The 18,201-nt window shown below is 38.9% G+C and overlaps 1 protein-coding gene across 11 annotated transcripts in view; it reads right to left on the bottom strand.

Moving 5' to 3' along the window:
- CELF2 (CUGBP Elav-like family member 2) overlaps positions 1-18,201 on the bottom strand; it is a 385,790-nt gene that overhangs the window by 45,095 nt on the left and 322,494 nt on the right. For 10 of the 11 annotated variants that reach the window (XM_074869739.1, XM_074869737.1, XM_074869735.1 and 7 more), the window contains 3 exons: positions 16,696-16,775; positions 11,628-11,786; positions 10,145-10,208 (listed from right to left, as the gene is read on the bottom strand). In XM_074869739.1, coding sequence (XP_074725840.1) covers positions 10,145-10,208; positions 11,628-11,786; positions 16,696-16,775 — 303 coding nt within the window. The remainder of the gene's footprint in view (positions 1-10,144; positions 10,209-11,627; positions 11,787-16,695; positions 16,776-18,201) is intronic. The other variant, XM_074869746.1, reaches the window with a different exon arrangement.

Raw genomic sequence — 18,201 nt, 5'->3', positions numbered from 1 at the left:
AGAGAATGTTCCAACAGGCAGGTCAGGTCTCAGGTGAGCACAACAACTTGGCTGAGGTTCTGACTTCTGTGCCTCAGTCAGATGCCCAAAGTCAGCTTAGATGTTGGTGCTTTTGAAAATGTGACACAATGACAGTGTTAGAAGTAAGATTTTAGTTGATCTAAGATCCACCACTTTGTAATCTGGAATCTGCACAACACACTTTGAGGAATTATGTGACCAAAAAAGCTCTGTCAGGTTTCTTTTGGAGGCTAATGACCACAATAAAAAATAAGACTTTTCTAAGATACTACCAACCTAAACTATTTTGCAAGATGAAGTAAAGCTACCCTAGTCACAAGTCATTATTAACCTAGACAATTAGGTGTAAGTACTAAATAAAGTGATCACGGGTCACTGTTGCAATTTGGTCACTCTTCTAAACCAGCTCTCACAAAGTTTAAGTGCTTAAAATACAAAGATAACTCTGAAATGGGAAAACTACCTTAATTACATGGACATTTTATAGATATTGAATGCCCAGATGAATAGAATAAAACTGCTTAAACATTGCAAACCTTGAACAAAGTAATCTAAAGCAGGAAAAGTTGATTGAATATTTTTAAAACCTTTTTTTTTACTATCAGTCTAAAACTAAGTTTTAGAAGCAGCACCATATTAACAATTAAATTTCTGAAATCAGAGATGGTAAGGAAATTCATAACAGTTTTCGAATTCAATCTCTGGTGAACTTTTCAGTCAAAAAGTATAATTCAGATAGAAATTCAGATATGCAAGCATAATCTTAATTTATTTTTTTAAATTACTCAGTTGACCTACTTGCTTGCCTCAGGTGTAAATATTTTTTTTTTAATTAAAAAATCCTCTTTCTTTAATAGTATAGATTCTGGAGATTATTTCAAACAAGATTTTAAGGATGGAGAAGACTTAAGATGGGGTCCAGCTCTTCTCAAACAAAGCAGACGTGGTTCTCAAAATAAAATACGGAATCCATTTTCATCCTGGATTGATATTTGGTCCTCAAATACAATTTACTTACTCTTTCGTAAGAAGTGTAAGTAATTCAGCAAAGAATGTCCAGCAAACATTGCTGGTCTTCCATGAGGCCATATTCTGTTCAAAGAGATTTGGGAAAGCAGTGAGTTGCTCTCCACCATGGCAGTGTGGTTTTCTGTCACCCACTGGTTAGTTATTCATCAGAAGGATCAGTCATAATAAGCTTATATTCTGTGGGGAGATTTCCACTTTGGACTTTTAAACAGCACACGTAGCAGGATTAAATAATAGCGAACAAATACAGAACAGTACTAGAGGAGAGACTGCAAAACAGCTTCACCTAATGAAATCCTGGATGCTTCTGGAAAACACATGGACCTTTCTCCAAACCTCAGTTTAGACGCAAATGGATTTTGAAGCAATTTAATACTGCTTTTTCTATTGCACTTTATGTGTATGTCTTTGCCCATGCATGCAAGGCTGCGGAAGGCTATGAGCATAGAGGGCTGTGAAGCTGGAAGGCAGCATACATGCACTGTACAGCACTCCAGGAAAAGTAAAGCAGGCACAACAAGGTCAACAGGCAGCGGAACAAACAACTGCTCTCTCTCTGGGCTCACGAAACACCATCACGCCTGCGTGGATGCAAAACAAACACCAGCATTGCCTCATCCCACAAAACCATTTTTTTTAATAGTGGAACATTTCCTGTGGAAGCACAAGAGGAACCCATCAACTTGACGAAACAGTTTCAATGCCAAAAGAGGATTAACAAACAAGAGCTAGGCGGTGACGAAGCTGTCTCCCCACCCAGTGTGTTTTACTGTAGAGGTGACTAAAAGACACTGGCCACAAACCAGCTCTGCAGATGTTACAGGGTGTCAGCTTCGGTGCCTTCAGGAAAAAAGACTGCTTGCTGTTGTCACACTCGCATAACAGAGGACAGCAAAGAGCCCTGCTCAACAGAGCACCCAAATGTGACTGTCAGCAAGGGCTCACGGCACATGCCGTCATCCAGCATGCTCTAGAGCTGATGGTGTCAACAGGTTTGTCACTTAATATGCATCCTCTTTAGGATCCTCTGTCTGCTCAAACGTATAAAAAATAAGTCCTGTCATCACTGTTTCACATTCCCCAGGCATTTTACCGTCTCTGCTCCCTCTTTATTGGTTTCTCCCATCATCTTGTCAAGTGCGTCAAATCCCACTTGCTAGGACAAACTTGGAGGAGGGAAACCAAATGCTCTCAAGTCCCAGACCCAGAAAATACTTTCCTTTAAAATGGGGATTTTTGGTTCAATTGAACTTCAGCTAAGGTATAGTTCTGTGGGACTAATCTGCTCTCTCATTCCCTCTCCTTTCACACACTGTCTTCATACATTTCAAATCCTACAGCTTTTTCAAAACAGTCCCAAATCCCGCAACAGAGCTGGACCGCAAATGAGTAGATAATTTTTATTTGGAAGTGCTGCTCACTCAGCAAATGCACCTCTCTCTGAAGAAATGCAAATTGCTTAACACTGAAGAACAGCCTCACAGGCAGAGCTGCACATGAAAAATGAAAATCCCCCTGTAGAGGAAAAAAAAAAAACTTCTGTGTAAGGAATAACTCTTGATCTTCATGATGGAGACGATGTTGGGAATTAAAGGGAAATGATTAAAAAAACCAGAATCACAATACAGTTTGATTCCATTTTTAATAACATGTATTTACTAATGTGCTATCAGCTTGGCAAATATTCAAGATTGCAAGGAAATTCAACTTTCATTTTGTTATTTGGCAGATTAAAAAAACAATTAAATTATGTACAAAACAGAAGCACAGTATGCCTTGCTTGAAACTTAAGATTTAAAAAAAAATTATTTATAAGGATAGGGGCATGAAAATTTAATTTAATGTTCACCTTAGGTAATTTTGTGTCTTATTGTTCACAGCAATTACCATAAATCTACATATCAATAAGCGAGAACAGATGTCAGTTGTTACAAGTGCTTGCCAATCAGGCCTGTTAAAAAGTGACAGATGGATGGTGATAGAACATTCTCATAAGGCCTATTAGCACATTCACAGGAAATTTTTGTAGTGCTGCACAGTCACAGATGCAGTTCTGTGAAAACACGGGGAAATTTGAGAGCACGAGATTTACATTTTACAACTTCTTGTGCTGCCTCTGACACAAACTTTCATACACTGAAGCAATTTGCCTCATTTCAGTCACCACGGCTTTTCTCCTGTGATAGCTGTAAATTTGGAATTAGTGAGTATTTGTAGAGGAGGCAACAGTCATGAGCCATTCCTGAAGACTTCTTAGGCCTCATCAGCTCTTGGGTTTCCAAAACCATAATAAAATCATATTAGAAAATAGCTGAGATTCACTTGCTGAACAAATTCCTAATAAAGGAAGACACTAGCTATGTTTTAGTGACAATATATGCATGGTGAGTTTCAAAGTTAGTGGTGATTATCAGAGCCAAATCTGGATAGCTCATAAGCAGTTCCCACTAACCTGACTTCCTTTTCTTTGGAAATTTTATCCTTCCCAATTATTAGGATTTAATCCTTCTGAATAAAATCCTGACTGCAGCTTAAAAATCATGAATTAAGGTAAAATTTATCATCTGCAGGCCAAAAACCAACTATTTGCTGACACTGACATCAGCCATTTAAATGTTAAAAATGGGGGTAAAGGCTTCATGGCCTGTGCCTGAAAGACTGCAATGTTATTCTAGCAATAGTCTAAGAATTAAAAGAAACAAGAGACCTGAGTGCTAGTTCCATCAAACCATATATACTCCGTACCTACCTTCAGAAAAGCTGCTTATCTGAACAGTGCTTAAAGTACCCTGAACATTTAGTGTTTGAGTTAGCAAAGCTTTTAATGTCCAAATTTGATTCTGCCCTGTTTTTTAAGAGTATATCCTTAAATCCAGCTGAAGACTAGAGTTACTAGTTGACTCACGTAGGATTTCAGCACATTTTCAAGTTACACAGGCTCTAAATACATTCCTGGAAAGAAATGTGCTTTTCTCAATTGAAACTTCCCCAGTCCTAGTGGGAAGGATTCATCTTATCTACCTTTATCCGAATAAAAGTTACTTGCCCAGGCTCTTGCTATAGTCAAGGGATAGAGAATGAGCGGATGATTCATCTGATCCTATAGACAGATTAACCCCAGCCCTTGGTAGGATGAATGGCAGCCTGTGAGTGACTCCCTCTTCATTGACATCGCAGGGAGACCAGATGCCTAATTTCCGAAATGCTGAGGTTCAGTGGGATGACTTTCACCCACAGAGAAACCAAGGCAAGACAAAGCCCCTCTCCTTCCTTTTGCCGTTTATGGAAAGCCCAGACAGAGCTACAGATCTTGTGTCCAGACTCGGCCAAACTTCCACATCATGCACTTTTACCACCTGAATAAGCACATCTCATAAACTGCTGAGCGTTGGTTTTCCTCTCAAGGTGCCTCTCTTTCTCCTGAGAGCATGAGCAATGTGTGGATTGAGAACAGGCTCACTTACTTCAAATTCTGCCTCTCCAAAAAAATGCTACACAGAGTTGTTTAATTTATTAGCTAAAAAAAAAAAAAAAGCAGCTAATTGTGTGTGTTAATTTAAGTAAGACTTTCAGTGGAATTAGTGTTACAAAAGCTCAATGTTTTTGGTCCCTGAGGTCAACATTTTCAAAACTGGTAGTTATCTTTAAGAAACAGCTATCTCCCTCGAGCTGGAAACAGTTTCTCAGTGACCTTTACTTTTAATATGATATCCCTAAAGAGGTCATAGCAGGAGAAACCCTTCTTCAGTATGGCTTTGCTGGAATGAAGCCATCAAAGAGTCAGAGGATATAAAGGATCCTTGGGCCAATGCAAAAGTATAGAGCTTTCGTGCAGATGGTCCTGGCTTCCAACTGGTCCCTCCAGATCCACTGAGCCAATCCAACAATTAGAGGAAAATATTCAGACAGCAGAACCTCACAGAGTTTCTCTCACCCATCTGCTCCTACAGACTGCAACAGGAGGAAATCTGGCTTGGGTAACAGAAGAAGGGTGAAATGGATTGAACAGGGCTCAGAAAGGGCCAGAAGTTCAACCCAAAATGCAACCAAACTGTGAGAGAGTTTGGAAAGGACTAGAAAAAAACCCATACATTGGAAAAATATAAAAAGTCCCAGCTGTAGAGGGTTTAGGGATCTGAAAGCCAAAAGCCAAAGCAAGAAGAAACAAAAGCACGGTTTCTTCTCCTGTATGACTTCAGAAAGCAAAATATACTGTCTGTTCAATGAAATTAAGAGAGTGCCTGTGTGTCTGAGTACTGTACATGTTTATATGTCCTGAATGGTCACACATATAAAAATATTTATGTATGAGCGAATATTTATTCCTGCCAAAACATTTTACATTAGTGGACAACAGAAAATCTTCATAGATTGTATATTTTTGAACATTTCAATTTTCTACAATCACCATATGTAATATAAACCCTCCTTGTTTATACTGTCAGTATAGTACTTTCCAGGTTCTTAAACAGGCAGGTTGGCTTAAATAACTGCAGCTTTTAGGACCTGATCCAGTGCCAGCCAAATTCAATGCAAATGTTCAAATGACACCAATCTCCTTTGAACGAAGCTTTCCATGCAATTTGTATATATTTGAAGGAGGAATCTTTTTTGCTTGAAAGGTTGCTAATGCTTAATGTAGCATTAATCAAATCACATAATATAATTCATCTATCTTATCAGCCTTCCCCAAAGACAAAGGACAGGCTAGACACTGAAGCTTGAGAGGTATGTGAGAGACAACACTGCCTTTAAATTAGCATTAGCAGATATTAGAGGAGGGGAGGAAAAGTGAGGAAGTACTCACTATAAAATACACACTTGATGATGGTATGTGCTTGTATGTTTTACAAAGGACAGTGAAGCAGAGTTTGGCAAGGTAGGGTTAGCTCCTGTAATCAAGACCAGGGCATTACTATAATACCAAAGGCAGCAGTGCCAACTCTCCCAACTTTATTACCAGTCAAGACATATTACACTTCTTTCTTCGGCTTGGCTTCTGAAATCAAATAATTTCATGAAAATCTAATTTTTCAATAAAAATAAGAAAACCTAAACTGAGGAACCAAGTGTGGAACCTTAAAGCTTGCAAAGCTAGATGACAAACCTCTACTTTTTGTCTCTCAAATTTTAATGTTTCACAAATTTTAGGTGAGCCAGTTTCATGATGTGCTTGGACTTCACACATGGTTTATGAACACAGGGCAAAGTCAATACTGAACATACAGTAGCACCAGTGAGCCGCTACAGCAAGAACAGCATTTGCTTTTGGAGCTGGTGCTCTGTGTGTTTAATGTCTGTGTGTTAGTGAGTTCTTGAGAAAAATCCCTATTTTTCATTGGATTGGATCCCCAGCTCCCAAACAAACTCCAATTCTCTTCAACCAGTAATGCCTAAAAGACCCATTCCTTTCAACAAAACCAAAGAATCCTTGCTTTTGCCACATAAAAACTACTTTAAGTAGACTGAGGCATGATATTAGGGAAAGGGAATTTAAAACTTCACACTGAAGATCAGCGTCTTTTCTCTGCTAGCAAAGAAAATTGCTTTGAAATAATATCGCTGAGGACTGCATGGCAAATATTTCTTCACATGTGCAGCAGGGAGTGTGCTGTGTCCTTTCTGTTCAATACAGACACACGAGCTTTAGCAGTACAAATAAATTCTTGCAGATCCAAAGGTCCCTATATTTGGTCAAGGGAGTGGCTGTACTGGAAGTCCTAATTTAGCAAACTGTGATTTAGGATCATAGAATCGTTTAGGTTGGAAAACACCTTTAAGATCATCCAGTCCAACCATTAACCTAACACTGCCAAGTCCACCACTAAACCATGTCTCTAAGTGCCACGTTGACATGTCTCTTAAATACCTCCAGAGATGGTGACTCAACTGTTTCCCTGGGCAGCCTGTTCCAATGCTTGACAACTCTTTCAGTGAAGACATTTTTCCTAATATCCAATCTAAACCTCCCCTGGTGCAACTTAAGGCTGTTTCCTCCTGTCCTATCACTTGTTACCTACGGAATGAGATCAACCCCCACCTCGCTACAACCTCCTTTCAGGTAGTTGTAGTGAGTGATAAGGTCTCCCCTGAGCCTCCTTTTCTCCAGGCTAAACAACCCCAGTTCCTTCCGCCACTCCTCCCAAGACTTGTGCTCTAGATCCTTCACCAGCTTCATTGCCCTTCTTTGGACACTCTCAATGTCTTTCTTGTAGTGAGGGGCCCAAAACTGAGCACAGTCATTGAGGTGCGGCCTCACCAATGCTGAGCACAGGGGCACAACCACTCCCCTAGTCCTGCTGGCCACACTATTTCTGATACAAGCCAGGATGCCATTGGCCTTCTTGGCCACCTGGGCACACTGCTGGCTCATATTCAGCCGGCTGTCAACCAGCACCCCCAGGTCCTTTTCTGCCAGGCAGCTTTCCAGCCACTCTTTCCCAAGCCTGTAGCGTTGCACAGGGTTGTTGTGACCCAGGTGCAGGACCCAGCAGTGAGCCTTGTTGAACCTCATACAATTGGCCTTGGCCCATTGATCCAGCCTGTCCAGATCCCTCTGCTGCCGCCCAACTTGATGTCATCTGCAAATTTACTGAGGTTCTTCATTGAGACTTAAGCGCAAAGAGATGCTAGAGCCCTGACATGTAAGTAAGAGTGAAATTTCAATGGCTTATGTAGCTTTTGGTCAAATTTTTAGTGTCTGAATTCAGTGGTAAGCACACCCACTGACTCCAAAGACAAAAGTTGGACCCCTCAAACTCAAAGTACTTGCAAGCTGCAATGATGGATCTTCTTTAGCACCTCACACAATTGTATCTAGATTTTATTCCTCACCTTGAAATACTATATTAATAGGTAAGATACACACAATATGGAAATACATATTAAATTCACTTTTGTAAAATGAGTGTATACAGCTTAAATTAAAAAAATCTGGGTCTTTACAAACATTCAAGGATGGCTGCAGCAGGTAATGAAAGATCTTGCTGCAGACACAGGAGTATTATCTATTCCTTTCACAAAACCTAATAAATGAACCTTTAATACTAGATGCACAGCATAACAGCACTGTGTGATTTCTGGGGAGGGAACATGAACTCTCAGTCCTAATGATGAAATAGCACTTAGTCTTTGGCACTTTCATGTAGAGCTGCAGCTCAGAGAGAAATTTAATATCCCTAATTTGACCTTGAACATCAAGGTTTAAGACTTACATGTTTTGGGGAAAGAAAGGAGTAAACTTCAAGCTGTTTTGGTAACATGAATATAAGACAAAAATACATTTTTTCCAGAAGCAGTCAGTCATTAAATTATCCCATAGATGAGTGCATTAGGAATCTAATCTGTAGTCAAGAAGGCATATCCCTCAAGTGACAATAATGTGTCACTATGATTTCTTAAGATGACTTTCTACTAGTGTCAAGACCATATGATTTTCAGAGAATAAATCACATCCTAGATTGAGAGCCCATCCTGAAATTACTTAACTAAAATTCTTAGTTTTAACATAGTTCTTGAAGACAAAGCTGAATGTACACTAACAGAGAAACAGGCAACAGAAAACTTCTAAGGTGCACATAATGCAATGGATATCACATTATTTTTCCTTGGTGTCTCAATTCTTTCATTTTGTAGATCTAACCAAATATGAAAACATTAAACACAATCTCTGAGCTCAAAGCCACTTCCAAAACTGCCAAGTATAAAACTGTTACTGAACCGCTCTGTTCTGTTTATCATATTAAGATACATTTTTTTGATGAAAAAATGCTAGATTGCAAGTGTAACATAATAGAAGCAGCAAGCACTGCCAGCAGGTCTGAGGAAGAGAGAATAATTCAGAGATATTGTCATCTGTAGGCCAATTTATATTGTCAGACAGCAGGTTCACATTAGTCTCTGATGTCACTGCAATAATGGCATAATATAACGATTGAGCAAAGAATACCTGTGGGGTATAGCTATACTGTGCGTTATATCTATACTTGTTAAAGTATTTCAGGATTCATTCAAAGCAGAACAAGAAGAAGCAAAAGACCAGGATTAAAAGAAGAGAGAGAAAATGGTATTCATAAAGACTTCTGAATATTTTAGCCCTTGTTTTGTGATGATGAAGCACAATGTTGTATTTCATTGATTCAGTGGGTTCATGATTAAAATAAACTAATGTAGCAATTTAGGGGTTTTGTGCTTCCTTTTTTTTTTCCCTTCCTCTAACAAGAAAAAAAGCTTTTTAACAGTTTCTCGCGGCAGGCATAATGTGCATCTGTGCTCTGATTTACTGCACATGCTGCCTTCTCTAGCATCATGTTAAGTTAGGGTATCAGCATGGTAGGTCACACAGTGGGAGTGACCTTTTGCTAATCACTACACATCAGTTACTACTGGCACACAGCTCATTACTAAGAAATCCTCCAACTAGCTGGCTTTCAAATCCGCTCACACTTTGATTTTTTTTCCTCTTTTCTTTCTTTCTTTTTTCCTCCAGACTAAAGATTACACTTTTACATAAAATCTTCTGTTGTGTAATTTTGTCAACTAGGGTTCCAAAGTCAAAAAGGCACCCAGTTAATTTTCCATGATTATAAAAGGAGCCTGAAAATTCATACTGAAGGTAGGCCTGTAATCTTGGGTTTCATTAAAAAGGTCAGAACATTTTTACTCACCACTTATTATTAAAATGTTTGAGGGCTGCCATTAATTTGATTTTTCGGGACACAGAAATCTCACTGGAAATTAGAATGTAATCCTGCTGTTGCTTTACTGACACTTTTCATAGGGTAGGATACAGCTGCAGGGACTAAGAGCTCTCCTGCAATTTACAATTGGTTACTTTGGGTAAATGGCAGGTGACTAATGCAAGACAAACTGTTTGCACAACCTGGGAGCGCTGGGTTTAATTTCAGTTTCTGAAAGAGGGGAGAAAGTGTTTCTATTGATGTTGAACTGCGAGCTGTCCCCTGCCAATACATCTGCCACATTTAATACACAACACACCCCCCGCCCCCGACAATGTGATTATTAGAGGTACAGAATTCAATAGTTTAAGAATACAAAACATAGCTGGAGCAAAATGAAATGTTTTTTAACTTACCGGCCATTTGCTGAATGCCGCTGAAGGCACCCAAGTTACTGGAGGAAGTTGCTTGCTGCAGAAGCTGCAAATTAACAACACAACACAGCAATCTATCTGACACTAATGTAACAAATGAAGATAAAACTAAAATGAGCTATCATTTCACATTTGGAGTATTTATGCTTTCCTTTACATTTATATAGTCTCTTGCTTCTGTCTATTGTCGGAATGAACATCCCTAGAGTCAATGCTGTAAATCCATATTAATGTCTAATCTCTATTAAGAAACACAGAGACACAAGGGAAACTCAATAACATTGCTGCTTTAAAACAATTAATCAATTTATTCTTTTTAACAACCAGGTGTTAAATCTATTTAAACCAACATAGCGTGACTAATTACAACCCTCTGTAGTCTAGTAGTTACCATAACTCATCTCTGTCAATCACGGTCCATTCTCCCCCACCCCCTTGAATTCAGTTTTTTCTTTATTATCTTTATGAATCAAGCACACAGATACTCATTAGACTGGTATTTGTATATAACAATTTAGCCTACCTCAGTATTAATTATCCTATCTCAGTACTAATATATATTTTTAATTGCTAAGTAAATTACTGTTTATAATTATAATTATATCACTATACCAAAGCATTGTATGCATACAAATTATGTATTTATGCATACTCAGTATGTATATATGGACTCATCTATTTGTGTAACTCGGAACCGTCAGGAACTACCAAGTTATCCAAAAGCTGCTCAACCAGACCTCTCAACTCCAGAGCCACAAAAGGCAGGGGCTCCCTCTCAGCTGTGCCACAGGAGAGTCTCTCTTGGCCATCCAGGCCCTAAAACACATGGCTGTGGATTTCAGATTTCTCCAACAGGGGCAGCAGCTAGTGTTTCTTTCTTACAAGCGGACCAAGGAAAATACTATTTTAAATTTATGAGAAACAAATCTCTTTCCCCTGCTACCTTCACATTCTGTATGAGGTAGTATGAACCACGCATGTTTAGCACTGACAGGATTAAAGTGAAAGCCATTTCCAAATGAAAATGTGGAAAATTAGAGGATTGAACTCCAACATTCTACGTTAGAGGTTGCACCATATAGATATGACCCCTACAGTGTTCAGCTGCCTACCTGTCCTCCCCTAAGGAAGAACTTAAATTTTATTCCAGCTATAAAAACCAGACTCTAACATTCAAAAGAACAATAAAACTAATGGAATCAAATTTTATTTTGCAGCATGAGTAAACTTTAAATGCTTGCCTTGGAGAGCACTGACACATCTTGAAATGTTTATTCAAATTCTATTCCTTGTTATTTATTTTTAGACCATGTGATAAACATACAGAGTTCTTTATACAGAAAAAGACATGCTACGTATCCTGGAGGACTTAGCAATTTATTGCAGAGAGTTTACTATAGTTGATTTAACATGGTTCTAAAATAAATACAGTGTAATATAGCCATTGTCTCTGAAATGAACTTACAGCTAGATATTGTGGTGTGAGTCCTCCGAGACCTGTGAGGTTTCCCCAAGTGGCAGTATTGAGCTGTTGCATCTGCTGTGCCAACTGCTGCTGCAAACGTCGCTGCTCCTTGTCCTTTTGGGTATCAGCAAACTTCACCACGATTGGCGAAGAGCAGCCCTGTGGTTAGACAGATCGGGAAAGACAGAAGCGTTAAATCACACCAAGCCACCCTTGCCTCATGAGCTCAGCCATGACCCATAGGGCCACCAGCAATGGCATGACCTGATCGCTCACCCTCTCTTTGTGACTGGCATATGTAGGCCTGCAAGGCCTAAGATTTTCAGCTTCTTCGGAAAAGAGGCTATGGAGAAATTACTGATTCTCCAGTTCTTTTTATAAAGCACCTTTCCTCAGGCTCTCTTTTCCTTCCAGCTATCAAAATTGCTGCCAGAGACAGCGAAGTGTACCAGTCCTCTTTAATTAAGCTTCACAGCTGATGAGATGGACGTGATGCTTTGTCTGCAGTCTGTTTTCAAGGCATCGCCAAAGGGAGAGGTGTCCAACCTCCCTGCTGCCAGGGACCACACAGCCAACACCGCCCTGCCACCACAGTCTGGCTGGGCAGTCATGCTCGATGCAGCTGGCTTGTGTACCCTACGTAAATAGACTGTGAGCAACAGATTTACTTCAGCACCCATCATCAGCGGGTCACTGGTCCTTTTCATATACAGGACCCCCAGTCCGAAGTGAGCACAAAGGGTGATGCTGCTAGGACAATCCACCCACCTGCAGTCCACTCCCAGGCAGGCTTTGTATCAAGCACCCTTGAGATGTGAACAAAGGGCAGGATGCAGACCAAAAGTGACTAGTTCTGGTGATAGCAGATCATTCCTGATTGCCATCATTTCTTCTACTGCTTCTATGAGCCTCTTGTTACATGATATGGGAGGGTTATAAGACACCTTAGGAAACAGGGATGCTGCGAGAAAGAACTAGAGATGTGGTCTGCAGCCTACTCCTCGCCCATGTCTGAGGGACCCTTGAGAAGAAGTAGGAGGTCATGAACCAGATGGATTTTTGAGGTAAGCTGGATATTTCCCTTGGACTTCAGGTTAGGTATTCCTGGGCAAAGTCACCGAGAGAATGAGACGTGAATACGAAAGATGTCTCTGTTGCTCTCGCTCTATTATTTTTTTCCCCTGCTAACAAATATTTTCATATTTTAACCTTTCAAGGCTTCATTTTTTCAAATCAAGGGAGTAACCTATATACTGCAATGATTCAGTTCTTCAAATTAATTCAAGCATTTTGTGAGTCATAGAAACTGTCAATCCATTTCATAGTTTTCCAACTTCACAGGATCCAACGAATAGCTTCCCTCCACCCGCCATGTTTTGTTGTACTAATTTCTTGTCTAACTTCAATCTGAACACAATGGTAGTAGTGAAAGGTGACTCAAGTCCAAAAAACAAAGCAGCACTTCAGCCAAAGTGTATAGCGTGGGATGTGAAGTAGGGTTGTACTTAATCTAACTGTTCCCATGGCTGCTCTCACAACACTGTGAACATCTTCAGAAAAGTTCCTGTCCTCTATTATTTACAAAAAGCAGCCGTGTACCTTTTCTCTGAAGAATCTCACCCAAGGACAAATGATAAGAATATTCAGAATCAACAGACGAAATGATGAAATAAACCACAATAATAATATCTCTTGTATGAAGATCTCCCATCAATACTGTTCCTTTACAATGATCTTAGAAAATCATCACTTGTGATTTATTATTCCACCTCCAACTCCTTTCCAGTGCATTTCATTGTAAAAATGCCTTTCAGTGTTTCAGTGAGGAAGAAAGGAGATATGTACCACTCCAGCAATCAAATAAAGATTATGAAGGAGTCAACTTGTTGCACTATTACCTCTCTCTAGTGATTTTTATACTAATATTAAAAACAAGACCCTTTTAAAAAAAAGAAGGAAAAAGGAGCTGGGGGGTGGAGGGTGTGAGAGAGATTTTTCTGGTTTCGCTAATAAAAAAAGCAAGCTGTTTCCATTTAATATGAGGTTTGGTAGCACTGGGCTAAGAACAACCAAAACTCACTGCCTTCTACCTAGATGTACAGGAGAATCAAGTCTATTTCCGAAGAAATAGAAATTAATTTCAAAGGAAGAAATATTATATGGCTATTTCAGTGCTCAGTTCAGCAGCTCAGCACTCAACACTACAGCTGACATCATATTTATGAATGCTTAAATGTCAGTAAATTGTATAAAAACAATATCTCTGCAATTTATGAATCTATAACTCATTTCTTCACTGTCTGCTCTATATTTCATCACTTCATCATTTTCAAGAGAGCAAACATTCTGAAGACTGAAATTATATGTAGCAAGTGGCTCTATATGAGAAAAGGGTTGTTATTGTTGCATCAAATTTACTCCACGATAACAAATTAGTGTCTTCTACTGGTGCTGCATTTGAATGCCTTAAACAAACAAAAAATTCCACAGAAATGAGATAGAAGAGCAAAAACTCTACAGCAGCAATTATGTTTTTAAAATCAGTTGATTTAACCAGGTCAGAAAGTCAGGTGGAAAGAGCAGCAAGAGAATTCATTATTCTGGGAGACGTGTTCATCTGGACATTAAAATCTCCATTGTTCTTTCTTAGCCCACTTTGAAAATTCATCCTGGTCAATGATGCATGCCAAAGAACTGAAAATAATGAAATCAGAAAAAAAATTCTGCAGTAATTGGGTTGAAACATAATTCTGTACTACGTATTGTCCCCCAAGCCCACTTTTGTTTGCAAAAAACCATGAAACAAAAATGTCCAAGGACCACTGTTTCAGGCCAAGAACTGAGACTTAACACTAGCTAACACAAGTTAACTTTTTACTAGAAGAGTATTGGCAAAAGCGAGCAAAATTTTTTTGCATGGCTTCTCTGTTATGATCTTCCATTTTCTATCTTGAGAGGAAGCTCCCAGCACATACACAAGGGGCACCTCCCTTCCTCATTCAATGGTGTGGTATTTCCACCCCAATTAGTGTAATTTTCTTCCCAACAGCCGGTGCTGCCTTCATACTTTTCTTTGTGTTGTCAAGACAGAAGGTACAGACTCCGTTGAGTCCCTCACCCACGGAGCTGGAGGGTGTGCTGCTTCTCTCCAAGAAGGGACTCTCACCCTAAGCTCAACTGACACAAAGACCCAGATGTTCAAAGTGCAAAATATTTGGAATCGCCTTGTCAATTTGGGGATCTCACTGATGATGTCTCTAAAGGTGTTCAGAAATTTTTTGATTCAAGAGTAAGTATTCTATAGAGCTAAAGTCAACAAGAGAATCCCATCAAAATGCAGCCTCATTTGGAGCACTGCATACAACAGAAGAATGGGAGAGTTTGTCTGGGAGGTATTATATCTTTAATTTTACCATCTTCTGAGGTAGAGCTGTGTAAAATTCATTTTGCTAAACAAAAAAATACATTAAAACACATGGAAAATATAGGTAAAACAAAGTATTACCAATAAACATTTCTTTTTCGCTTGGAATCAAACCCAGCAAAACATATAGATCTGAATTAATGGAGCAGTGCATGGCAGACAAATTACTACGAGTATTATTTCAGAGACTCAAAGTGGCAGTTTTTTCACAATATACTGTCAGACTGCATAGATTGTATAACAGCAGCTTTCTAGTAAAGATCATTTCAATTATTCTCATCTCATTGGCAGATTCTCATCTAAAACTGTATACTCAGGGTCTAAAAATGCATTGCACTGAAAAGAAAACACATCAATTATAAAAGAAGCTCAACCAAATTCAAACGTGATGTTTGGAAAGACAATAGATTTGCAATGCTGATACCATTACTTGTAGTATACAGGAAACAGTTAGTGACATTTTCATGCACTGTCTTGATTTTTATCTTCTCCTTCTTCTCCTCTGTCCACCCTCCCACCCCTGGTCTCCCCGCTTGGCTCGTTACACAAAGCAGCTCAACGACATGACGCAATAATGATTGTTTAGCACCCAGCATGCTTTGGGAGACTAGAGCATTGCAAAGAAAAATCACTGAGAAAAAAAAAAAAAAATCGAAAGGTCCTGGTGGAAAAATAAATAAAAAAAGAAACAAGTGCACATAACATCAATGCCACCTCTGAGAAAAATCATCACTACACGAAGATACAGTATACATAATACAGTATAACATGCACTCTCCAATGATAAGCTAGAAGATCCAGAGTAAGTAAAGACTTCATACTTGTGCGGTTTTTTGTGCAAAATTCTGAAAGACCATGACAAAAATCACAGACTGAAAAAAGTTTTGAGATTGCCAGACAAGCCGTGGCATTAGATAACCACTCCAATGAACGGATCGTTAGCCTGCAGCTATATTCACATTAAGTGAACAGATTTAAAGTTTTGTGTTGCTCATCATGATAAAATACGAGGCCATAGAGGCAGTTTGGAAGGAAATAAAGAGCGTTGCTTGTGAGGGGGCAGCCACGATGGTGCTCTGCAGGAAGTGCCACACTTTGATATGCTCTGTCATCATTAGCATTTTTATTGGCTACATGAAGAAGGAGAAATTATATTAACTTAAAAAGAGATTCTATTTGCAGAAAAACACATGCACTAGTAACTCAGCGTGGCCAGGTTAAATCTCTTGAGCTTTTTCTCAGAGCAGTGCAAACCACAACACTTAAAAATCTATTTAAAAGAAACTAAGATTTTTCTTTGGGGTTGTGTGTGTTAAAATTAAAGGTAATTTACCCATCAGATATACTCTGAGTATGACTGAGGAGCAGTATTCACAGCATTTTTATTTTCTGCTGAATGCCACTGAAATGATCAAGATGATCAAAATGATCAAGCGCCATGTTTGGATACCACACAGCAACCTTATTGTGTGCTTTCAGGTCATTAAGAAAAATAAGCTTCACAAAGACAGGTAGAGTGAGTCAGTAAAAAGTTTAAATCTGTGATTGTCATGTGTCTGATCTGATCCAGGAGAGCATGGCTTTACCATTCGCAATCATTTGCACAAAGAAAACAAAGAAAGGGCAAATGATACAGTACTGTACCTCCATGGTCTGAGACTGGTGCATGGCTTTGATTGCATTCTGTGCCATTGCCCTTGTAGAAAATGTGACAAACGCACAGCCTGTGGGAACAAGGGGACAGGGAGCAGGAAAGACAAAAAACAACAAGACAAAAGGGTTGGACGCTTGTTAAACCAACACAGTCTACGAGAACGGCCACAAGACGACACTGTTCTCAGTAGTACATAAAAATAAACAACTTCTCTAGTTTATTTATTGACAGTGCTGACTTGCTAATCTGACCATAGATGAAAGAAAAAAAATTAGGTGGGGATGGGTGAGGAGAAAGAGTTTTTTTGTATATTTTTTCCCCCCCTTTTTTTTTTTTCGTTGTTTTTGTTCTTTAGCCACAGGGTTAGAAATAAGTAAGGCTTTTATGTAGACTTTGGATTGCATAGTTTAGTCAATTCAGACCACGCATTAACAATTGTTTGCTATGGTTTTTGTGCAGGTAAATTGTGTATAGTGAATAAATGACTGGCATCACTGTCAGCTGAACTGGGAATTTAATAAAGCAGTCCATAATGTCACATATTTCTGTGATGCACCAAGAACAACCATACAAATAAGGATGAGAAAAACTCCACTGTGTAGCCTGCAATTAAGTGTGAAAAGACTCAGACAAAATTAATGTAGGTGGAAATCTCAACATTTAAGAAAATAACGTATTAAAAATAAAAATCTTTATGATTTTTGTTTCTTCAAGTCCTACGTACAAGTATAATTCTTTGATCTATGAAAGCTACCACCAACTTGTACAATTCTGAAGCTATGTGCATGAATAACTGAAAAATCACTTTTTTCCCTCCTCAGCCTTTTAAATCGCAATGAAAAGCCAGTAGGCTAATGCCTGGGCTATTTTTCCACCCTTTTACTATTGTCAGTCATACCTACACTGGGCATGGTACAGGTCAACTTTTTCAGTGCATGACTCACTGCCCTTTTGACTAATAAAAACATTGCCTTCTGAGATTTACATTTTATTCTTCATGCACCCTTGGGCATCTTAAAGAAAAAGACTGTGAAATTAATGCAGATTCAGGCTGATTTTGTAATAATACCATGGCACACTAAAAGCTTAGCTAAAGCAACACAGACTTATTCCACTTGTGATCTCTAATGACTTTAAAAGTGCATTGATTTTCAGCTCCCTTAGCCTTGCACAGTTTGAACTTAGGTTTCAGAGAATAATTTAGTGTTCCACTCAATTTCCTCAAAACATTATTATTATTACTACTTAAAAGATTTCCAAATGAAGCAAATCTAAGCACTGAGAGGCTAAAGCATATTGTCGTTTTAGAGCTAATGCATGAAAGCTACATTCTGGCATCAAAAATACAATATTGTTGCCCCTGTGGCCAATGGGCAAAATAAACCATTTTGCAATCCAACAAGCAACAGATTGTTTGGGTTATGCAAATCAATTTGAGGCATAAAATACCTTCTCTTTTTTGCTCTGTGTGTACCTGGTAAGATTATCAAGTCAAG

Source organism: Strix uralensis, chromosome 5 (assembly GCF_047716275.1).
Source record: "Strix uralensis isolate ZFMK-TIS-50842 chromosome 5, bStrUra1, whole genome shotgun sequence".
Classification (NCBI taxonomy): Eukaryota; Metazoa; Chordata; class Aves; order Strigiformes; family Strigidae; genus Strix; species Strix uralensis.
This window is presented reverse-complemented; position numbering and strand designations above follow the sequence as displayed.